A 24,758-nucleotide genomic window follows, 5' to 3' on the forward strand; every position below is an offset into this window, starting at 1 on the left:
GAATGCGAAACACGGAGTTACTACATTCGACCTTTGTTTTGTGTTTCGTTGATTTTTTCACTATTTTATCTCGTGGGAAGCATCGGATTTTTCGGAAATTTTTATCTGCAGAAATTGTCGAAAATTTCACATTTTTTTTCTTTTCGATAAAACATATTTAAACTGCGATGATGCCTATGCATTCCTCAGATACTATCTGCAATTGAAAACTGTCTAGACAGGTCCATAAAACGAAGGTTCTTGTTGATATATGGAAAGGTTCTGTAAATTACTTTTGGGAAATCCACGAATAAAGCAACGATCCAATAAAAATCTTTAATAAGAATTCTTCAAGACTGAGTGCGATGCACAATAATATCCTTAATCCCTGCTAATCCATCACGAGCCAACGATCTTGAACCGTTTCGTGTTATAGTCCCACCTGGTCCCACCCCAAGCTGCCCCAAGCTTCTTCGGCGCGTTATGTAGAGGTAGAGTCGCAGCAGTGACTCTTAACCTCATTTCTCACTGATTCTCAATAATTTACTTAATAATTGTTTATTTTCGAAAAAAATTGAATTATTTCTTTAAGAATTTCAAGAATTCGATCATTTTATCGTCAAATTATCGAATTTCGATAGTTTAACTTTCGAAAAAATAAATTTCCACTTTTTCGGTGGTCGTTTGGGAGGGGAGCGGCGGCGAGGTATTCCACTTTACTTCCACCCTCCCCCACACAGGATTTTCTAACGGAAACTCGAACAGTTTTAAACCTCACTTATAAGTGCTTCATAAATATTCGTTTAATTCGGAAAGTTGTATTTCTATTTAAGAAATCACCAAATATACGTGCCGAAGATTAGCGAAGGGGAAAATTCGGGTAGTTTCAGAATAATTTTGTCCCAAATGGCATCTCGAAAGACAGGATTTGAGGTGACAATAGTGCTGTGGAAACCAGCATGCAATCGGGCCTTCCAGTTTTTACAACCTGTCGCGTCGAACGATTACCGACAGTAAAGGAAAAATAAGTACCGGACAAAGAACCTCGCGATGAACTTGGCGCTTGGCGTTAGGACTTTAATTATACTCGTCGAGGGATAAGCCCCGCTGTGCATTTACAGCATGCAGGTAAATTGCTGATGCAACTTTTTCGAAACTTGCTATTTTTTCGTCGAAATCGTTAAACTGTAGGGGAACGTCTATATTGCGGGCTTTCACACGGTTTCGTCCCTTCTTTCTGCCCGCGTATTAAGTATTCTTTTCTCTTCCGCATTTCCTTCCATTTTACACGCCATTTTTGTCACGATCGCCTCCCTTTTCAGCTTTATCCTCCTCCTTCCTCCTTTGTTTCTGCTGACCACGTTGCCAGCTCATTTTTCACTGTTATTTGTTTTGGTTTCTTTGCGTCGCACGAGTGTCGTTCGAGCGATTGAATGCGGCTTCCAGGAATTTTGGGATTCCCGAAAGTAATTCGCTGAAAAACATTGAATTCAGAGAAAGTTGTTCGTAGTTTTTATTGCTCGGCACACTTTTTCGTTTATTTTTCAAATTTACTAATTGAACGTGATTTTTAGTTGATTTTAAAATTCTTTTCATATCGCGAGGAATTTTTTTATACAATTTTTGATTACTTTTTTTTGCGAAAAAAAATCGTTAAAACGTAAGAAATACGATAAATTTCCTCGCGGTTTTTCTCCCCGTTATCGCCTTAATAGCCTCAACCTTCTGCTGCATTTGCGAACTACATTTGTGTCCGACAGCGCGGTAGACACGAAGCATCGCATTATTCAGTCGCGTTCTCGTTGGAAATTGTTAACCCCGAGGCACACGGACGAGTGCGCGTCGCGTCAGCGAACGAGGACTTATCGAGTTTGATAATTCTTATAATTTTTCTTCCCTCGCTCAATCAGTTAGTTCGGGGAAGTTTTTCACAGCAAAAAAGTGAGTGTAGATAAAAACGTAAGTGAATAATACTGAGGACACTGTACTTCATTCATTATTTTTTGTGTGAATACGTTTTTTATTCACGGACAGCTGAAAACTTGGCAAAAATAAATTGGATCAACTCATTTTTCAGCGATAAATTTTTGTAAGAATGCAACTTGACATTTATGCGAGGGTGACGTAATTAAACGCTTCCACGCGTTACCGCGATAAAAAACAACCAATTTATACCCAAAGTGGGAATAAGGCAGTTCGAAGTGCCACTTTCCTTTATCGAACGATAAACGTCCGGTTTGTCAAACGCACAAAAATTATGTATAATTCCGTACACAAATGTCTATCTTCAGAAACTGATTTTCCTGGATCTCTTGTCATTTTATTCAAAGAGTTTTCATATCTTTCTTGATCAATATTTGATGATACAGTTCCGCAATGGCTAAATTAATTTTAGTCCATTGTTTTTTTTGCTATTTTTGGACGAATATGAAACGAAGGGTCCGATTCTGCCGGTAAACAGTTTCAGTTTTCATAATTCTACATTTTTTTATAGCTGAAGATTTCCAGGAGAAAAAACCGAAGAATCAAATGCACATTTCAATGTTAACGATTTTGTTTGCATAAAAAACTTTGCAATTTTGTGCGATTTTTTTTTGCTTCTAGCAATTGTGTTGATCGATTTATTCGAGGCGAAGTGTACAAAAATGGTGATTTCTTGATTCACAAATCAAAGCGCCTAAAATTTGCAAGAAGGTAGGGTTGCGACAGGACTAGAGAGTGGGGAGAGCGGTTTCGGTAAACGAGAGCGTGGAATGGTTTTCCCGCGTCGTAGATCGCACCCGCACTGGTCGCAGGTCGCAGTTGAGTTTCGAGTGGCGAAGTAAACGGGACGCACAAGTCTCGTTCCCTGTCATATAATAAACGACAAAAGTAATAATAACAACGAGACTCGTCAGTCGCACCTCGCACCTTTCAAAAATTCAGCAAATGTGAATAGTACATTTATTACTGAAAGTTGAAACGGTCGTGTGTGAAATACACACGCCGATAACCGTCCGAAAGTTCATGACTCCGGTAATTGATAATAATTCGATTTGTCGAACGGGCATGACACTCACGACCTTTGCACGTTGCTTAAAGTTTTCACCAAGTAACGCTGTTAAAACGAACTATAGTGAGAGATAATACAAGACCTGGTTTCGTGCTTCTTGTGCATCGATAACATTTTTGTTAGTTTTTTTTTCATCTCAGTGTGTATAACGCGTACTCAAAGTGCGTTTGCAGGGGCGATCGTCTGTGGTAACTCGAGGGAGAAGAAAAGTAAGTGCTTATATTTATGCATGTAAATTTTTATGACAAAACTGAAGTTTGCATCGTTGAATCGTTTTCATTCGATGATTTATTTATATCTCATTTTATGGAAATCTAAAATTCTCTCCCAAATACCAATTTCTATTACACGACATGTTTTCAGTAAAATTTAGAGAAAAACTGATGCATTGACAAAGTAGGAAATTGCAGGATGATTAAAAATAATGTATGCTTCAATCTCACGACGCAAACTTCAATGCGGTCTTTTCTTAGCACAATTATTGTTATCATTATTGCATGACATCAAAAATACATGCATCATTTTTTATGTACGTACACATTGTTTCAAGATTCACAAATGCATGTCACAGGCACCCATTAACGTTCGAAGATTTATTGACGAATTATTATATTATTCCCCCCGCCTATAAAACGTCTTTTTCCCTCTACTTTGAGAATCTGAAACTTTTCCATATCAATATACCAAGAGAGATACATGCACGACACACTAAGAAATACATAAGCTCTTAGATTCATCACCGTTTGTTTATTTTTTTTTACAACCTCGAGATATGTACACTATTCCATACGTAGTATGATTGTTCTTCTTCTCGTAAGATCTATTTGAAAATATACAATAAAATACTGTTTTTATGCTCGATCCGATAAGCCATTAAGTGCGATGTTGCGAATTTTCTGTACGATCATAACCACATAACCTTCTTCTCTGCTCGTATTATTTATAAAGATGAACTGATCGTCTATTAGCAATTTTCATTATTCGTGATTGTACGAGAGATGTTCTAACGAATTTTGTAACGAGTTGATTGTCATGCGATCAAGTAAAAATATTTCATTAGAAAATATGATTAAATGTTTTGAAACCATAGATTTATTATTGATTATAGAGTATCGTTATGAACAACAATGCGACTAGTGGAAATTTTGATGGATTAATTAATGATTGAAATTTCGTGTTGTGAGTTACTGTTGAACAATACCAGTTGCAGAGAGTTTATTTTATTCTTTGATGTTGAACGAGCTTGGTAACTTTATCCGGACAAATGTTGCCCCGAATTGATAAAGCAGCATTTCGATGTCAACTGTGCATTCATCCTTCACTTGGATTAGAGTCGGATTAAATTTTTACACAGATTTTTTATGTCCTCAGGTAATGTGCCACGGATTATTGCAGCTATATAAGCTTAACCAATTAAAATGGTGAGCAAATTGCCGCAGGAGTTCCGGAGGTATCAGCGCAACAGGAATCAGCTGCGCCACATCTTCAAGGAAACTCAAAGAGTCTTGGAGGTTGTAACTCTCGAGAATTTCTTTCCGGAAGGTAATTTCATTTAAAATTCACATGTTTCATAAATGCAAGCAAGAATTGGAAGTCGACGAACATTACAGTTTGCTATTTCTCAAAGTGCATTAGAATAAAGATATTTTCATGTATTAGTTCCAAACAATTTGAAGCCTCCCACTGCTTTCGATTCAATTCTAAATACTTGAATTTCAGTTAATCGTGAGAATGATTCATCTTGTCCATCGCATATTTTATCTCTGGAATACTCATACGAGCTCGTCGAATACATCAACGAATACTGAAAAAATGAACAAATTGAATTGGATTTGAAAAATTTATGAAGTTGATGAAAAATGAGCAAATAAGATTTTCATGAAAAATAACTTGATGAAAATTAATTACTACACCTAAACGTATTTATTTGTATTTGAATTGATTGAAGCTGTCAAAATTTCCATCGAAACCTTAAAAATAATTGATTTTACTTCGCAGAGAACATTATCGAGGAGTTGTTGCCGCCGCTGAAAGTTGATCGTCTGAACTACAATCTGTACAACAATCCTGCGATAGTGATATGCGGTCAAGACAACAAGTCAAAGGCTGCATTAGTGAATAATCTGTTATCGACGGATATATTGCCAGTTTCCGACGGCTCATGGCGTTGGATAAAATTCGGTTACGGTCACACGAACCACGTGAGCTTGACGCTTGGCCTTGAATACGAAGTTTTGGAGAGGGTTCGAGCGAACGAGAAATCATGGAGCACATTGCCGGTCGAGGATCTTACGAGATCTGAAAACGAAGATATTCATTGTCCGATGATATTGGAGGTGAAACTGGACAAGAGTTTGTTGAAGGACGGTGTACAAATATTTGTTTTGCCGGATATGGATGCTGTGAGATTATTGTCGAAGGGAAATCTGAACATTTTGCCAATTTTCCTTTACGCCCTGAGCGAGTATCCTTTATCGGAGGAAAACATGGCTGAATTACGCGAAATGCGTGACATTTATCCGCACAATCCAGTGATGTTTGTGCCCTCGTTGATCAACACATCGCTCAACAGCTTCGATGCGGCGTTGACGGAGTCGGAGCAGCACAGAATGCAGAGTCAATCGAGTGTTACGAATCTCGATTACACGAAGAATCAGGCAGACACGACAGTCACGGAGAAAAACACTTCTCTGGGTTTAACTTGGCTGGATCAACTCTCAGCACTGGGATATTTGAGAGTCGATGACAGTCTCGAGGTCGATCCATCGAGTTGGATGATCGACGGACGCAGTTCGAACGCCAGCGAGCTCGTTGGCTCCTTCAAGAAAACCGATCGAATATTGTACTTCGTTCGATGCAGTCTACAAACTTATCTCGTTAATTCGAGCAACCTACTCAACGACGTGCACACGTTCAGCTTGAGGAAATTCATTTTAAGCGCTTTCGATATGGCACGGGAGATACAAATAACACCGAGGAGAATACAGTACGCTCAGCAGAAGGAGAACGAATTGTACGCGAGCTTGATGGACGTCGTGAGCAAAAACCAAGAGGAATTGACCGACCTTATTCACAACATAATACAAGAAATGATCGACGATCTGCAGTCGAACGACGTCGACACTTGCGAGTTCGCGACTTCCTTGTTATCCGACAACGAAACACCTGAATGGAACACAACGGTTCGTACAGCGACAGCAGAAGTTCAAAGAATGGTGTTGGGCCACCTGAGCGAACGAGTGGCTTCCCAAATAGTGCGTTCGGTGGATTGCCTGCGTGAGACTTTCGTCGGTACGCTGGAGCGTTGTTTATTGAGTCTGGAGAAATCGTACGAGCAAGACGCGAGTCCACTGGCGAGTGACGCGTTGAAGCAGATTTTGTCGGTCGCTTACAACGTCGAATTGCACAATTCTTCGCCGTCTTTGGTCCACTCGTTTGTCGAGAGAATGAGGCAGATATTCAAGTACCTTCCGTTGCCGTGGTTGCCTACGCCGACTCTGGACGCAGCTTGGAGGAAACGGGTGACGATCGATGTGCTCAATTCCCTGTCAGCTGCCAGGCTAGCGCGAAGTATTTCGACGCAATTTCGGGACAAGATCAAATCTGCCCACGACGCCTTTCATTCGGCGTTAAGATCCCTGGAGAATCATCACTCCGGTAAGCTCGAGAGAACCGAAGAGCAGCGAGTCGCTATAAGGAAAATCCACGCTCCTCGTCTCGCCAAATTGGCCTTGGAGTCGACCTCGATGAGCGATCTCGTACGTTACGGTATTCCGCATCAGGGCAAGGAGATCGGACGGGGCCAGTACGGAGTCGTTTTTTCCTGCGACGGTTGGGGCGGAGCGCCTGGTCCTTGCGCCGTCAAATCGGTCGTTCCCCCCGACGAGAAACACTGGAACGATCTCGCCATGGAATTTTATTACACGAGATCGATACCGGACCATAAAAGAATCGTCAAATTACGAGGTTCCGTAATCGATCACAGCTATGGAGGCGGCTCCGGAATCGGCGCTGCAGTTTTGTTGATCACCGATCGCATGAGTCGCGATCTTTACTGCGGCTTGCGCGCTGGTCTCGACTGGATTGAAAGGATACAAATCGCCATCGACGTTCTCGAGGGCATTCGCTATCTCCACTCCCTCGGACTCCTTCATCGTGATATTAAACTCAAAAATATTCTTCTCGATACTGAAAATCGAGCGAAATTAACCGATCTCGGATTTTGCATTACCGAAGCTATGATGTCCGGAAGCGTCGTTGGTACACCCGTTCATATGGCTCCCGAATTACTCACTGGTCATTATGACAGCACCGTCGATGTTTATGCCTTCGGAATATTGTTCTGGTACATCTGCGCCGGACACGTTAGAATGCCATACGCTTTCGAACAATTTAACAACAAGGATCAGCTGTGGACGAGCGTCAAACGAGGTAATTATTTTTTTAATGCTTGCTGAACAAGCGGACAAAACAAAAGAAACAGACGATGGTCGACAAAGCCAAGGAATCGATCATTTGAGATGAGAATGGTTTGAAAACAACTGGTTTATCATTTCACTATTTATAGTGAAGTTTTCTCTTGATTATCTTTGTAAACGCAGAATTTTCGAAGAAAGTCTTTCATCGTGCAGACATTGGGATATTTATAAAAATTATCAACGTCCGAGTAAATGTGACAATATTAGAGAAGATTTGGTCATTTGTCATCGCGTTATTTCGACTGTTGTGACGTAATTTATGGTAATACGTGACAATTGGCAGGCAGGATCATCGTGAATTTAAATTTTCTCACGATAGTCAATTTTACGTCGCTTTCATTATCTCCCTATCGCTCAAACATTTGCTCTTAGCATTCAGTACTGTCACGAAATAGAATATGTACTCTGAAAATAAGAGTTTAAACAATATTGAAATAACAGATAAATTTGTAGATTACTTTGTTTGTTTTCTCGCTCAGGAGTCAATATATTTGTCGAACTACAATTTAGAAACTTTTCAAACGCGTCAAGAATGATTATTGGAATTGAAAGACAATAATTTTGTATAAATGAAACAGAACATTTTTGTTCTCCTCGCAAAACGATTTTGGTCGTTAAAATTGTTTTTTATCGAAATTTTTCATTTTTCAGGCTTGAGACCAGAAAGGCTAGCCGTTTTTGACGACGAGTGCTGGAAACTTATGGAACAATGTTGGGCCGGTGACCCATCGCGCCGTCCATTGCTCGGTGCTATACTTCCGGTGCTTGAGTGGGAGCGAGAAAAAGCTGAGAAGGCAAAGTCCCTGAGCGAACATGACGAATTCAAGCAGCAGGAAGCAACTTCATCGAGGGAGAGCAACCCTCGAAGTCCGGCATTAGCATTAGCGGAGCCAAATAACCAAAGAGGTGCTACGCCTAGTCCTTTTTTAAGGCGCAGACCTCACAGACATCTTAAGCATCCCGTCCTCCATATGAATAATATTTATCAAACCAGCGTATGTTCCAATCTCTACATACAAATGCGCGAATTTTGAAGCCTGAGAAAAAAAAAAACAAGCGAGCGAATCCATGACAGAATGCTGTTTTTCTAACAATTTTGAAGCGTTCAAAATTGTGTTTCTAGTTTTTCTTTATTGTTAAGATAAAAAGTGCTATTATAGAAAAAAAAATGGAAAATTCCAGTATCGTGGTATTTCTATCAACAGTATTAAGTCTCAATTACTCAAAAATCATAATTTGTTTAGTCACATGAATCATTGTCAAAAATGAAACACCATCAAAGTTTATCGATCGAAGTATTTGTATGCAGAGAAGGATGTTCATTTTAAAATAACCCTCGTTAATTTTGTATATTCAAAGACATTTGTAAATTGTACATTTTCTTTTTTACGTATGTGCGGGTGATGACTGACTGAATGCACTTCATTTAACGCTACTCGTGAACATTGTCCCAAACTCGACAATGAACCCAAGCTAAATACTTTTATAACCATTTGTACGTTGAATTTTAGCACGAATTTATATTTTCTTGACTGTACGTTGAAAAAGGCTATTTTTTATATTTATTTACGATTATGACTATTGATACTAATGCTTTTTTGTTGTTTTAAATTATTGCTCACGAAAACGTTGATGTGCACGAGCGAATTTTACTCTTGACTCTTCAATTTAGCGATTTTCAAACGCTTGGTCCAAACGACGTTGTCGAACACGCGAAAACGAAATATTGTAAAATAAGATGAAAAAAAAAGAATTATATTAATTATATGTCCGTGTTAAAAAGTTGTTTTTACAACTTTCGGCTACTTATGTGATAAACAACAAGAAAAAAAACAAATCAAAAGAAAAAAATGAAATAAATATTTGTTCGTATTTTTCGTACTCGTCGTTCGTCCGTCGTTAATTTTTCTATCCAACTTTTTCTGCACCACGAGCTTTTTTTTTATTCATGTTTTTTTGGCTGGTTGTTTTGTTTTGCTCGAACTTAAGATTTGAGGTATTTGTATTTTACTTTTAACATTAGCATTAAATTTCTCTAGTGATGTTTTGCGATAATGAGAATGATGCTTTTTCCAGACGAATCGTTTGGCAATGCAGAAGACTGAGGCTTCACAGTGTTAATGTAACACGATAATTCGCTATTTATAGCGTGAACCTTGTGCAAGGCAGAAGCGATACGAGCCGTTTGAGTTTTCGAATACTTCAAGTATCGGTTTTTGACTAATTTCACTAAGCGTCTTACAACGTTGGTACGAAGGGGTTTTTAAAGTTAATGAAAACGAAGAAAAAGAAAAGAACGAATCATTCGCATTCTGTTTTCCACATATTTTTATCCCCTTGAACTCATAAAGTAATTCATTGCTTTTACAGATAACGAACGCTCGAACGGGTCAACGCTTGTTCGTTTACAACCAATTCGAGGACACACAATGAACGTTCTTATTTCTTAACTACTCCAATGGGGAAACGACTTTATTCGTTTAATTCAGAGAAATATTGTATTTTTCATGTTTTATTTTTATCCTCATAGATCTTGATCATGTAAGTGACGAAACAATGTAAATACGTGATAATAGAATTATTTTATTCGAGTATATTTATATTTATACAAATTTTCTGTATGCCAAATACAACTTATTTTTAATTGACATGAAAAAAATGAAATTTTTATTTTCGTCTGTTGTACGTTGTCATACCAAGAGGTCTAAACTGTTTTTCGCTTTTTCTAAACTGTGGAGAAACTTGTAGAATTGACTCAGCGACATCTCCGTAAATACACTCTTTGTCTCACCACCCTCGTCCAATAGAAATCTCAACTGTAGAAACGTTTTTCCAACTTTGTCCGACTCGCTGCTAGCTGCTGTGACTAAAAGTTTATTCGTTGCAATTAATTATTGACACTCGACGTTCTATTTGTCTTTAAGCAATTCAATATTTTTTGTGGAGAATGCTTTTCATTTATACCAAGAATTATCGACATGTTTTGCTTCAATTTTGTTATTGAACATGATATTTTTGGATGGTTCTATCTTCCATGCGACAGTTTTATGAAATTAAAAAATATTGCATTTATTGAGAATCATTTCCTCTGCCTCAATTTCCTCATAGTTCTTGCTATTGTTTTACTTACTGAATATTCTTCAAAATTTGAGAACATTGTGCACTTTTTTGTAATCTTTACATTTCTTACTCCATCAGCTTTACGTCAATTTTGAAATAATTTTCTTTCACTTGTCATTCTTACATGCTAGAATAATTTTATTTCTTAATACTTTGTTTCAAACTATTTTCAAATATGTAAATAATCGTGTGAATTTTTTTATTATTATCGTAATGACACCCAGAAATGGCTGAAATGGAGTAACATTTGCAAAATGATAAAATTAAATGTTCGAATGTTGAAGCATGAATTCAACAGTATTGAATGATGAAAAATATTAATCATCTGTTTTTAGAATCATTATTTCCATCATTGTTGCAATTTTGACAGTGAAATCTCAGAGTGTCATTGAATCGTCAAGGTCCGCTTCCTTTATTATTAGTGCCTTATACGAAAATCGAGTTAAAAATAATTCCTTGGAATTTTTACTTCTGGGTTATTTCACGAAAATTTGAGCATTGTTTGGACTACTGTTTTATATGTTGATGAGTTTCGCCTACCTCCAAATTTCCACGAAACGTCGATGATTTTGCTCGTTGGTACATCCATTTTTAATACCATAACAATTACTCTGCCATGTAGTTTTGTCGAACAGAAAAAGTTCGCTCATAATCCTGACGGAAAATTGGTTTTTCGGCAGTAGTCAAAAACCTTTCATAACAAACAAATGACCGGGTTGAGTTTACCATGGAATATGGAAAACCTAGGAAACCAACGACCGTGTAGTATAAACGCAGCGTGTCAGAATGAGAAGATAAGCGTTTCGGGAAATGGCCGCTCATAGCGCTTCCCTCGATTACAATCCCTCCGGCGCGTTTTTAATATAAAAATGCATAACTGCGTGGGTCATATAAGAGAGAAAACGAATAATTGTTCATTCAACGCGCGAAAAAAACGAGGTAATAAAAAATATTAAGTATTCCGAACAGTTAACAGTTAAGAAAATATTTTATATCCTTGTAAAATTATACTACGACTGTAACTTTTTTTTTTTCTTACGAAATGTGACTCATTCCGTGTTTAACGAACAAAACTTTTATTATTGAAAAATTCACGTGCCCATTCGTCCTCGCAAGTGTGCGAATTTTTGTGCCTTAAATTCCACTTTTTTTATTAACGATGATAAAATGACTAGAATTTTTCGAAAAATTGAAAACAAATTCTTATTCACGGTCGATCGAGATTCCGAATAAATTCGTACGATCGAGATCCTGAGAGCTGGGAATCGAAATATATGTTACGTGCCTTGACAAATCAACATGTCGGCGCAGATTTTGACCATCCGAGCCGTAACTCCGAAAGAACGGCAGGAATTTCCGGTATGTTTTGAGGTTAGGTATTGAAGAAAAAAAATGCGAAGTAAAAATTGAGAGAATGGTTCCGTAGATCCATATTTACAAGTGAATAGCCAAAGTAAAAGCGTAGAGTTGCCTGTGGATGCTTGATCAAGGGATGTGAAACACGTATAACGAGAAACACGTTAAGGAAAAATGCTCTCGTAGTCGAAAGGGAGAAAGGCGACTGTGGAAAGCCATCAAGATAGTACGAGGGTATATATATGCAAAGGGCATCTGGTGAAAAAAACTTGCATTTATTCGTGCTGCTCTCGGTGGAAAGCGTAAGCTACGAGCACGGAATAAAAAAATACGGGCAAGAGGAGGCGAAGAAAAAAAAGGGGGCAAACGAATTACCCGAGTTACGAGGTAGTTACTAGTAGGCCACAGTGCCGATAAATCTTTTTCACCGCGCGGGAACACGTTCTCGCGTTTCTCCCTCGATTCCTACGCCGCCGCGGCGTGTACACCGGAAAATATACAAGCGGAGCAGGCAAGAGTGGGGATGGAGCGAAGAGAGGAATGGAATTAAAAAAGGAAAGGTAAAAAAAAAGAGGTAAACAAAAACGTTAGCACGAAATGAGGAAGCTGAAACAAAACGATATGAATTGAAAATATACAGAGTCCCGGGGAGGGGCGAAGAAACGGTTTTTTTGACGAGAGAATGGCCCGAGAACTAATAAACCGTGGCGATGTTTCAAACCGTCGGTATTGTGTGTAGTGCTCAACTAAAATAAAATAACAAAAAATTGTGGTCGCCTGTGTCCGGATACTTTTCCGGCTACCGGAGTAAATTTGCCACGAAGATTTATCCTTTTTCGACGTTTATATTTCACACGTTTATATATACATATACGGGCAGACTTTGACATCTCTGCTACGTATGCATGAAACTTCCTACACTTTCGTCACTCACCGACACCACCTCGTCTGCGAATCATATCCGTGTGTGCATATTCGTACATTGAATTTGTGAGGGAAGGAAAATGATATATATACGTGTCGGGGGGCGTTGTGTCCGGGGAATTTAAACGAGTCGAGCGGCAAATCGTTTTAAACGAGCTCTATTTCGCTTCGATCAGTCGAGAGATAACTTTCACTTTCCATTATAATTTGTAAATATCACAATAGATTTCGGCGCGATTTCGTGCGACGATGACATTGATTATTGACATTTCACTGATCGTAAGTCCTTATTTTCTGATAAAAAAAACACCCGTGGAATGTCCCTTTTTTATCCGAGAATCGAAACCTGTTGGGAAACGAATCGACTCGATCCGTTCGCAAATATTTTTTTCACTCACGCTACGAAATTTTGTCTTGACGTATTTTTTCCGTATGCTGATCACGAAAACGGCGATTCCGAAAATCCTAAAATGTCGCGCACTCGAAAAAATTCATGTCTCAAGCTTTTTACAAAAATTTCATCAAATTTTTTTTAACTGAAATAGGACAGGGAATTGTGGAAAAAGTTTTGTAAAACACCTCGCGAATAATGTTGTTCGAGCTTTTAAAACGATCTTTTGGAACGTTCAAAATTTTCATGAAAAAAAAAACGAATTCCGTAGTACACACGCTGTTTTTACAACGAACAAATAATGCCGGTGCTTCCACCTCACACTTTTCACTGTTCCGGGACTACTGCGGAAGAAAATAGTCCAGTATTTGTAGTTGAAGAAGTAGTTCGATAAATAAACAATTAACGAGTGGGTCTCGTTGTACGTTCGAAGGTTCGAAGTGTGGAGGGTTAGAGAACGATGTCGTCCGCCATCGTTGACCGACGAAGCGCTCGAAGTGAACCGGTCCGGTCGACTAATTATTTTTCCAAAGACACGGACGCCGGTTGATCAACCGTCGTGAAGTTAGTTGAGTAAACTTTGAAAAAAGTTTATTGTCCCGGAGCTTCTTGTCGAGCATTGTGTAGTTTCTCTTTGTTTTTTTATTTCGAGTTTGCGGTCGATGGTGATGATGTTTGTTGATCCGGTGCTCTCGTATATGAGTTTGCATTAAAGTTTGTCTTTGCGTCCCTCGCAAGAGCATTAGTAATTCTACGGGATATATACTCGCGGAAAATTGGTTTGAGTGAGAATCTCGGACGAGGACAACGCGTCATTGTAGTCTTCATTGTTTACTTCGTAGTTGTTCTCGGTGTTACGAGTCCGGGCTTGATAAAGCAGCGGAGGCACGCGCGTGCTTGTATATTGTATATAAAACTGAGGACGGTCTCTCGGGTGATCCTTAAAGTGTGTCGCGCGGTGTATATCATGTTACTACGAAATTTGAATCGCCTTGCCTTTTCTACCGTAAATCTTGACTTCAGTGACGCCTGTGTCTGTGATCGTGTAAGTGTAACGGTACGGGGACGAGAAAAAGAGTCGCGGAAATGGGGCGACAAGCCCACTTGTCATCCCTTCCTCCACCGCGCATTATCTCATGCATGCAAAATCCTAAATGGATATTGTATGTTTGCACATATGGAGAAAGGCGAGGCAATTTGAACCTCGCTTGCTATTTTGACATTCTCCCTTCTCGCGTGCATTGCTATCATTTAATAATTCTCGGATAACGCTCCTCCTGCTGGATACGTGTGATCGGAAGCGAATTTCTGAGTGACGTGAATTTCGGATGCATTTTTATCTCCCACTCTCTTCTCGCGATATTCGAAGCTGTCAAAAAAAAATCTTTTTTCAATTCGTAAAGTCGTTGTTATTCAGAAAAGTTTTCTTGAAGAATTATCTTCCTTTTGTTTTCTACCCGTAAATGTAACGTTGGAAAACACGTTTCCGAGTAACAAAACGCGTCTCAGTCGTGCATTGTGCATCTCGCGCGGTGTTTTCGCACGTACATTCGGTGCGTTTTATTTCATAACTGATGAATAGGAAGTCGTTTCGATTCAGCAACAGTGAAAAGAAACCGTTCAACTCTTTGATCGCCCGACAGAAGAATGCGCTCGAAAAAGGTGAAATGAATCGAAAAGGCTTGTCCCTCGACATTTGTGCGAGCGTTTATCGTTCGGGGGCGAGCGGCGGATCGAGTGCGCGCTCGGTCGTTGAGTCAATCCTCCGTGCACAGAGTCGCAAACATTCGGTGTGTTTATCAAATTAGCTCCGACGAACCCGAGCAACAGAACTTTCGGGAAAAGTGTTTTTCTGAATTTTGTCTTCCGGTTTAATGATACGAGCCGCTGCGAGGCAGCTCTCGACCCGGTTTCTCCTTCGGAGACTGAGCCCCGCCATTGTTAGGATCGACGCGAGTTATTCACAAACATATTCTGTGTATAATATTCTGGAAAAGTTTCAAGTCACTTATAACTTTGTCTGGCATGTTCATTATTTTACGACGTTGGTTATTTCTCGGTCTGGAATTCCACGCCCCACAATTCTATGGCGTATGAAATTTCATGCGTCTCGTTGCAAGTACGTCGCGGTGACTCGTTCGCGAGGCTCTCAAGTCCAAATGGGCAACTAGAATTAGCTTTAAGGAGGTGAGCGACGTAAGCCCATCCGCGAGGAAAGAACCGAAGAATATTCAACGACGAATAAAACTATTTTTTCGCTCGCAGTGATCGATCCCGCAACGGCCAGAAATCGAGTCGAGCGACCGGGACGTTTGCAGTTCGAAGAAGCGACGCGCGCGCCACGGCGCGCCGAAAAGCCTCAAACCACCGAGTCGACAATTGTTTCGTTTGTTCACCGTTTTGCGACGCTTCATTTGTCGAGCTATTAAGGCATATTAAACGTCCAAATTCAATAGTCTCTCGGCGAGATTACGCCTCGAGTATATTCACAGGAAAACATACAAACAAAGTGTGCAGCCCAAATTATCACATTTGCCTGAATACACACGCACATGCGGATCGGGCAAACATATACGCGTATCTATAGATTCTGCATGCGCTGTTTGCTGGCGCTGACAAGGGTGACGAGCTAATTCGCTGTACACACGCCGCGTAAGAACGTCGGAATATAACCGTGCAGTTTGTTCAAGCACGAAAATCTTTCGAAAATTTGTGCGCGCAATACATTTCCCTCGTACCTTTGTGCCTTGATTTACAAAGGAAAATCAAATGTCTCAGAAGCTTCAAACAAAGTGGAACGAGCTCGTGCAACGAAGAGGACAAAATTCCCTCAGTTTTTGTGCATTTGCACAGAGCTCGAAGTCTTCCGTTTTTGACATTTCATTGACACACTGAAATACTCGAGATAAAACTGAAAACTCTCCGATTCCGGACATTTTTTCTGCCTTTTCTCGTCGATTCGGCGTGCCGTGCGAAGCATCGTCGTCGGTGGGGGGGTCCAACGGTCATTTCATCGTCCAAACAGTCTTTGTGGAATCCTCAGCTAATATTTGACGCAGGACCGATTACGAAATTTCGAGCGCTGGGAACCGAGTTTCATCGTCGGGTTTGAGCTCCTCGATTTTCCGCGTAAATTTCCCGTCACATGGCGTCGCAGAGTCTCTCGCAAGTTTCTCCGAGGAGTGCCAGCCAACTTTAGCGTCTATCGACGCTTCCGCGAGTTTTAAGTTTAAAAAAATGAAATGAAGTATCGGGGCGGCGGTGCACTCGCGAAGAGCAGCAATTTTATCGAGCTTCTAGGACTGTAAAAATTTCGAAAAGTCTCTGAGTCGTGACAATCGTTGCTGTTAATGTTTACAGCTTTCTCAGTGGACTCTGGTGAACGGTGAGCGAGGACTCGGCCACTCGAGCATCGATGCGAGTGTTCACAGTCCGCAAAGCTGCCGCGCCGTTTACGGTGACAATGAAAGTTGTCAAAACTTGAAAATTAATTATTCCAATACTTTCGCGCGCCAGTTTCGTCACTCGCTGTCATCGTTACGAGGGAATTTCCGAGCACAATTGATTTCAGGAATTACCCTTCCGGTTTATTATTCCCGGTAATTCCCATCGATTTTCGCTCTAATATCAATGAAGGCAAATATCGGAGAATCGAGATCAATTAGCGCGAACCCGATTCCTGGATTATTGAAGCAAACAACGCGCGTGTTCGATGCGCGGCCAGCGTCGAAGCCCCGTTTGTCCAGCAAAGTGAACTTTTCAGCGGTAATTAAAATTTTTTATAAATTTCGAATGAACCGTTGAGAACGGCGGATCGGAGGGAAGCCCAGTGGGACGAACGGGATATTAATTTCCAACAATCCTCGATCCAGCCCCTTCGGAAAGGTTGTGCAATGTAAATGAAGATCGCAGTGCTCCGTTAATGAGGTAATTCGGAGTTTTCTAGTCGCTTCAGCCAGTTGGATGGACTCGTAAAAAAAGAGTGTCTCGCACCGCAAGTTTAATAACTCTCGGAAAGCGTTTCGTCTTTCGCGGTCGATTCGAATCAGCATTTTCTCTCCGTGTGTCGCATATCGCGGGGAGACTGCAACAGTAAACTAAAGAAAAGCGATCGCGCTTGAGTTTCTGTCAAGGATCGCTCCTCGTCGGAAAACCTTCTCCGCGGAGGCGCCCAAAATCCCCGCGTCCCCGTTTGCGTCGAATTTTCCGTTTTTTATTCGAGATTCCCTGCACGCGATACATCTCCGCCGCGAATGGGCTCCGCATTCGTTTTATCGGGCGCGCTTCATTAGAGACTTTTGTTACGGGCTCGGGAGCAGCGACGGTAAACTTATTGCGACGAGGACGAAGCGCTCGGCCGGGGGGGGAGAGAAAGCGAAAAGGACAGCGCGGCCGAAAGCGCGCTGCGGAGGTTCGCGCCCAGGGGAAGCTCCGCCGACGAAGTGCTCGATGCGCTGTCAAAGGTGGAGGAGCAGCGAACCGATTCGAGCACGTATCTACGAGGAACTCGATTTTTTCCACTTTTCCTCAAAGATTTTCTCGTCCCCGAGGGAGGGCGCGAGAGTACGAAACAAACAAAACGATTCTCAACCGTTAGCTAGCGTCCCGACGACACAATTTTTTCCCCGCTCGTATTAGCATGACAAAGGAAACACGAGGATGAATAATGAGCCCTATCGCTTTGGCTCAACCCGGCTAAATAACAAGGGAGAAACTGTTTTAAATATTTGATTGTAAACGATGTGATTGTTCCCCGTGATTGGCTCGTCCGCGTCCGCCCGTGTGCGGGCCGCGCAAAGCCGATGCCTCGGGAAGCTTGCAGACAAAGGAATCCCGATCTGCTAGTTGGCCACAACCCTTTGCCACGGCGGGCTGAGTCTTCTCTCCGGGGTGGGGGCGGCCCCGCGTCTGCTGGTTTTCAGCCATCCGTTACTTTTCGTCCGCTGTCCTCGGGCATTCGGAGCCTCGCGTTCGTGCCACGATCGCGCAGCGAAGAGCTCCGCGACGAGGACCGCCAGCGCCACCACCCCTCCCAATCGGGCGGCTGTCTCTGTCGGCGCGCTTCGGCGACGTAGCGCCGCGCGGGCAGCGCGGGGCTGGAGCAGCGGCCAGTGCGTGTCACGGCGCGGGATCGTCGACTCGCGTTCCACTCGACGGCGCCTTCAGCTCGCGAGTCTATCGCAGCCTCCGTTTTTTCTTTCCCGTGCACACACGGGCTGCGTGAGCCGCGGTCGTGTTGCCCGTCTCGAGCCGCGTCCGAGCGGGCCCGAGCCCGCTCGCGAGCCTCTTACGACTCTCGGCTTTTGTGCAGTTGTCCTAAATAACCTGGTGCGCCTGAAAGCCTCTGGGGGAGAAGAGAAACGAGCGCGAGCCGGGGACCGGCGAGGAGGAGCCGTCCGAGCCTCTCCTCGGATAAAATTTTCATTAAAAACACCCTCGACGAGCGCCACGAGGATTAAACGAAATAATCGCCTCTTTCGATAGGCCAAACGCCGATTATTCGCCGCCGGAGTTCACGCGAGACGAGCACTCTCCTCAACTCCTCGGGCCCTTCAAGTCCGGCCAGGATGCCACCTGTAATTGGGAGGTGGCAGGCTCACCCGGGCAAATGATTACCAGGTAACGGGGCAGGCAGGGATGGAAGCTCCCTCCCTCCCTCCCTCGCTCTCTTATTCTCTCAGAGACACACATTATATTCTCTCCTATACGACTGTCGTAAAAGCAACCTTAGCTGCGGTGGAAGTGCCGCGGTGTACGACGACGAGGACTATTTTACGGCTCCCTAATTTATCGATGCCATGAAATTATTAATGCGGAGCTTATTACAGGGACGGCATGAAAAGTATCGCACGACCCCACTGATTCGTCGATTACACGCGCATCGCCAGAGGTAAACGAAGCCAGCGATTGCTTCGGCCGTCCAAATGTCCTTGAACAATAAGCGGAAAGAACGAAAGCCGAAAGTTCTCGTCGCAATGAAATTTTCCTGCAAAGTAACGCGTCGCAGCCACTTTTTATCCCACTTAAAAAGTTGAAAATATTCGACCGTTAAAGCGAAAGATAAAAAGGACGGTCCGCGTTAAAAAATGGCTGTATCGTTAGACCCTCTGTAAATTGCCGCGTGTATATAGACGATCAGCGACTGGAACGTCGACCTTAATCATCGGCGTGGCAGAGGATTTGCGGTGTACCGTCGATTCTCTCTACGAACCGTGAGCAATATCTCTATATACTTTCCACACACAGCTTCTCCGCGCGTATTTATACGCGGACGGGGCTGAAGGCATAACGCGTGGTAACTGTGTGGGAGGATCATCCTACGGCGGTGTCCCTTGGGGAGAGAAAGTTCATTGATTCGCTCGACCTGTCACCGATGATTGGCTGGCTAATACAATATGTCGCCCCTGTGTATATATTAGCCCTGATAAATGCGGACGAAACGCGTCCACGTAAATAATATGCTCGACTCGCTACAAAATTATTTATCTCCGGAGTGTCTCGCTCCGAGAAACGTCGCGAATTCTTCGTCTCTGCGAGCGGAGAGGCTGCGACGGCTCTTTTTTATGGCCCGTTTTTTCGATTCGCGTCAATTATTGGGCAAGTTTCCTGGGCACAAATACGTCGTTGGGGAATCCATTTTTTGACTGATTCGATAAAACTTTTGCAGTTTTCGTGTCCGGTGGAGCGGACGCGCCCTTCGGGCACGGTGGAGTTTCATTCTGCTCTGTAGAATTCGAGCTTGCTGGGTTTTGCTGCTCCTGTTAAAAGAGCGGATTTTCAGAGGTAACGGGGCTTCGACTTTTCGAGATTTTCCGGGCTCCCCGTCGCTGGCAATGCCTCGAAATCGCGGAATTAATGAAGTCACTATTGCTCGATTCGGTGGTGCGAGAAACATTTTCGAAACAATGTTTTCCCTCGATACCCTGTTCGCGGGGCTTTAACCGGGTCGAATGGCCGCGATGCTGCACTTGACGTAAATTCAACGATTTCGAGAGTGTAACGAAAGCGCTTGTATCCAGAGATTTTTCATCGAGCGCCCAGCGGCGAGGGTTCGTTCAAGAGCGCTGCTCGCTTCCCAGCTGCGAGCCCGCGAGCTCGAGTTGCAAATGCGAGTGTGTCCAACGATACGAGCATTAATCGGTATCGCATTGCGGGACCGATTTATACGACACTCCACGTCGAGTCCGATATTGCACTGGAGCGATTGTGCGCGGGACCAGAAACTGGCTACGAATCTCGGGAGCGCGTGCTCGAGAGAAGCGAAAAATTGTAAAAAAGTGAGTCCGATTCGCAAAGCTACGAAATTAATTGGCTTCGTCGTACTCCGGCGTTCCGGCATCTCACAAAACGTTGCAGCCGTTGAGCGATGTTCCCGAAAACATTTTCCGTCCGAAGTGTAACCCGCGCAGGGAAAGACTCGCGTCGCACCTCGTCCGACGTGGAACATAAAAAGCCCCGAGAAAAAAAGAGCCAACGAAAACAAGATTCACCTATAATTTCAGAGTTTACGAGAGACTCGCGGCCTCCGCGGGGCGTGCTACGAAAAATAACTTCCCCAGGAAAGACATCCCTCTCGCGGCAGATGAAGCGAATCCCACGAAAAGCCCCGAGCGCACTGTCCGACAAAGCGCTGGCAAGCATTCGAGTCCCGCTGCACATTTTTTCTAGCTCGCTCCGAAGCCGCAGCGCCGGAATCGCGTTTACTATCGCTGGCACGAAAATATTCACCAATGAAAATAAGAGTAAGATTTATAAAAATGTTGAAAAAGTATAAAAGTAAGAAAGAAAAACAGCGACGAGAGGATTACCGATTTCACTTAATTTTCTAACGAATCAAATGCGCGCACTTCGCGACATAAAAATTCATCGTGCTCCGCCGCTCTTGCAGATGAATATTGCTGAAGGGTACTCTCGTCCGGTGATCAGCGGAGCACGTTAAATACAAATAGACAAAAAGGATGGTCAGTGGTACGAATAAAAAAAAGTTGCAGCACAAAGTAAAAGGGATGAAAGGGGCGCGGAGAGCTGCGTGTCTGGAGCTCTCCCTCTCGGTCTCGTAAAGGCCTCGACACCTGCGACGCTTTATATTTTTATCGAGTTCGCACCCGCACCAGGAGTAGCGGCAGTCTCGTCTTTATAATGATCCGTCCGGCGCACCTGTACCGGTAGTTAATGACATGTAAAGCCTGCCCGAAGTTTGCTGCTTAAAGAAGCTCTTGTCTGTGGGTGCACGCGGGTGTGAAAAGCGGGGAAAAGGAAGGCGGAAAGTGATCGGGGGAGGAATTTATTTAGAGGAGGGCTCGCACTCGCGGTTCGTACGGAGACCGAAAATACCCTCAATTTTATTCGATCCTGTTCCCGCTCGCACGAGAATTTCATCCTTTATTTCGGTCTCCTCTTTCAATCCGCGTGCGTCGTTCCTCAAACGAGAATATACGTCGGGAGCCGAGGTTCAATATTCCTCGGGCTCGTCCATGGTGTCTTTATATCTTCTTCGAAATACGTTTGAAATCGTTCTTATTGGCTTTGGTAAAGTGTGTGGGGGGCGGTGGAAAAAATTCTGGAAGGAAAACGAGCCGACGGGGCCTTTTCAATAACGCAATTTTGAAATTTACTCTCATTATTTCCTCTCGTCCGTCATTATCTCTCATAATGGGCGTTAACTCTTCATCCCTTTTATTGTGCTTTTTAGCCCGCGTTCTCTGGAAACTTCTGGATATACGATTTTTTGTCTCCTTCGTCCGTAAGCTCCTTCCTGTGCGCGTATTTTATTTTCGTTCATCGTCCGCGCTTGCACTCGCGGCCCAAGAGCTTTTGTTCCTCTTTTTCGTGTTCGAGTCGCAAGCCTCCGCTCGTCGTTTAAGGACAGGGGGACAGTGAGAGACTCCTCGGGGCGGGAGCGAGCAGTTCCGTTCGTTTCCTCGCCAACTGTTTCCCCGAGACCTTAATATTCGCTCATCCCCAATTTCTCTCTCTCCACTCGCTTCTTCCATCTCCGTTTCTCAGCTCCTTATTCTCCTCTCGTTGGCGATCGTTTCTGTACGCTAGCGCGCGCGACGACGAAAGCCTTCGGTAGCACTGTCGTTTTTTTACAGCTTGTGCATGTTACCACCCCGTCCCTTGCCCCCTGCCCGACGCTGGCGTAATATATTTATCCCGAAATTGTCTAGCGCTGAAAGTGCACGTCTCGCCCGCGCCTGTACGAGGCAAAAGGAGAACTGGGGCTTAGCCCATTTATTTTCTCGAGGAAAACCCGGAACGATCTAAAATGATCCTCGCTCTGGATATAACGCATTAAGCACACGTATGTAAGCGCTCCTGCACTCGTATGCATTGTTCTTTACGTCCGCGCCCACCCTTTTATCTCCCTCCAAAATGGCCTGTTTTATTTTTATCTTTCATAGGTATTTCTTACTTCTCAATATTTTCTTATGCTCCGGAGCTTTTTTTTTTCAAGTGGCTCGCCCGTTTTACGACCAGACGAGTTTGCAATTTATGTTGATTCGATTTGAGTCTGAATTATTAATAAAATTAATAAACACTTACATTGAGAATGTTTTAATCATAAAAATGTAATAAAATGCTTTAAAAATATCATAAAAGATCGAATTTGTACTTCAACTTTAATCGATACCGGTGACACTTTAAATTCACATAATCTAGGGCAAATTTTAATCGTCCGAAAGAAAGTTTACATCGGTGCGATGCCACCGAGAAAACAGAATATGGTCAATTGGTTAAAAAAAAGCGAAGCTACCAGACGAATGTGAGAGCACGTGAGTCAGTCTCAAATATAAATTTGATGAAGTTCCCGCAATTCCCGAATTTTTCCGAAGTTCAATCAGCTGTTACCAGCAGCCCAACTCACACCCGTTTTCGACGCGTCAAAAACTCAAAAACTAAAGTTTTTTCATGTTTTCTTTAAAGCCCCTTAGGGTGATGTTTTTTTCAAAGAAACTGCGATAAATTTTCTTCGCGATCTAAACGTTTCCGAAGCTCGAACACCGTGAAATTTTTTCACAATTGTTAAAGACTCGAAATAGTAAATGAAATAATTCAAAATTTTGGCCCGTAAGAGGAACTGTGCTCATCGTTGTCAGGGGACCTTAAACTATCATTTACCGCAAAAAAGTGGACTTCACCGTACTTTATCGAACGGGCGAACTGCTTGAACTGTTTTAATGCTTTTTTCTCTCTTTCTTTTTCCCTGTTATTTCGCTCGTTAAATCAGAAAAAATGGGCTGCGGGGAGGAATCGGTGGGAGGGAAGGATATTGACAACTGCTATCTGCAGTTTCGTTTATTCGTGATTGCATGAATATGCAAATACGTGATATTCGATTTGACGTACATTTATTTATTCGGTAGATAGACGCGTTATTGGCTCGATTTTTCCGTTCGTACGTTCCGGATCCCTGCGCGACGCTTTTCATTCGTAGCATCCTTTCTTCCGATTTATCTTTTCTTTTGTTTCGTAACGTACGGATCTTTATGGGTATCGGAATTTCGGATGCAGGTGAGCCACATACGGGGCTTTCCGGCCGAATTTTTACCCCCGAAATCGAAGTAAGCTCTCGAGTTCCGGATCGCGTTTCCACCAGCAAGATTAATACCGCGCTCAGAATATTAAAGCCTGCTCTCGATGCCGTGTCAAAAGTAATGAGCCCGATGAATATTCGCACCCGAGAGTTGCGTAAACTCGCCGCCCGAAACCGTCGAGATTCGACGTTCAAAAAATGCAAACGACTCTCGCGGCAGCGGAGAGCATGAAATTCCCAACGAAAGCGTCGCATTCCGTACCTCATATTCAGCAGAGTTTAGTCTCGGAAGCAAGTTTAAATGCGACGAGCTTTTCCAGAGGTGGCCGCGTAATTGAGCATTTTTAAAGGCTTTTTCTTCCGCGCTCTTCTCCCAGGATTAACTCACTCAAGCTCTGTAAAAAGACTACGATTGACTTGCTCCTAGGAAATGCTCTGCACGTCGCGCGAGCGCGGCGGCTCCAATGAAAGAACATTTGTAAAAATTTGTATAATCAGTGGCATCTGACGACGACAAATTCCCCTTAAGCAATCGCCGTACGAAAGCCTTCCCCGGAGGTTCCTCCGGGAACTTGAATTCCCTGTGCTCCGCGCGAGCTGGAGTTGGCCATGTGTGTTCGTCGATACAGAGAGCCGCGGTGCTCGCGCGGGGCGCGAGGGATCAAGCTTCCGCCTCTTTTTCTCTCGCACAACATTCGTCACGTACGATTCATACGTTTTTTCCCTGCTGCTTCCCCCTCGTGCGATCCAATTCCGGTGGCTTTTATCACGAAATGAAATAGTATGCAGAGCACGCGGCACACATTCCTGATTCACTTTGACGTTGGGACAAAATAGATAATTACTAGACGCAGCAAATAGCTTTAACGCAAAAAAACTCTGCAGTCGAAGCGCTTTTTTATTCTCCTCAGCCAATTGTAA

General features: G+C 42.9%; 3 protein-coding genes across 8 annotated transcripts in view; 2 read left to right on the forward strand and 1 right to left on the reverse strand.

Moving 5' to 3' along the window:
* Nucleotides 1-2,481: 2,481 nt before the first annotated feature.
* On the forward strand, nt 2,482-10,103 carry LOC122416542 (dual serine/threonine and tyrosine protein kinase-like). Of its 5 annotated transcripts, XM_043429604.1 has the most exons (6): nt 2,484-3,240; nt 4,403-4,573; nt 5,030-7,462; nt 8,161-8,415; nt 9,586-9,758; nt 9,880-10,103. In XM_043429604.1, exons 2-5 carry the CDS (start codon nt 4,450-4,452, stop codon nt 9,612-9,614), a joined length of 2,841 nt encoding a protein of 946 aa, XP_043285539.1. In that variant the 5' UTR covers nt 2,484-3,240; nt 4,403-4,449; the 3' UTR covers nt 9,615-9,758; nt 9,880-10,103. The 5 variants fall into 5 exon arrangements, with proteins under 5 accessions (XP_043285535.1, XP_043285538.1, XP_043285539.1 ...); XM_043429603.1 differs by lacking the exon at nt 9,586-9,758 and having other exon boundaries at nt 2,483-3,240; XM_043429600.1 differs by lacking the exons at nt 9,586-9,758; nt 9,880-10,103 and having other exon boundaries at nt 2,482-3,240; nt 8,161-9,390.
* On the reverse strand, nt 10,073-11,385 carry LOC122416545 (COMM domain-containing protein 7-like). The gene is made up of 2 exons (XM_043429607.1): nt 11,170-11,385; nt 10,073-10,375 (listed from the first exon to the last, which is right to left on the reverse strand). The coding sequence occupies exons 1-2, from the start codon at nt 11,228-11,230 to the stop codon at nt 10,200-10,202; spliced, it is 237 nt and encodes a 78-aa protein (XP_043285542.1). The 5' UTR covers nt 11,231-11,385; the 3' UTR covers nt 10,073-10,199.
* Nucleotides 11,386-12,365: 980 nt separating this feature from the next.
* The window catches only part of LOC122416543 (uncharacterized), a 55,460-nt gene continuing 43,067 nt past the window's right edge, over nt 12,366-24,758 (forward strand). The window contains exon 1 of one of the 2 annotated variants that reach the window (XM_043429606.1): nt 12,366-12,545. The gene's annotated coding sequence lies outside the window, so the exon portion shown is untranslated. Of the gene's footprint in view, nt 12,546-18,368; nt 18,920-24,758 lie in introns of those variants that run through there. The other variant, XM_043429605.1, reaches the window with a different exon arrangement.

This window comes from Venturia canescens, chromosome 9, assembly GCF_019457755.1.
Source record: "Venturia canescens isolate UGA chromosome 9, ASM1945775v1, whole genome shotgun sequence".
In the NCBI taxonomy this organism is placed as follows: Eukaryota; Metazoa; Arthropoda; class Insecta; order Hymenoptera; family Ichneumonidae; genus Venturia; species Venturia canescens.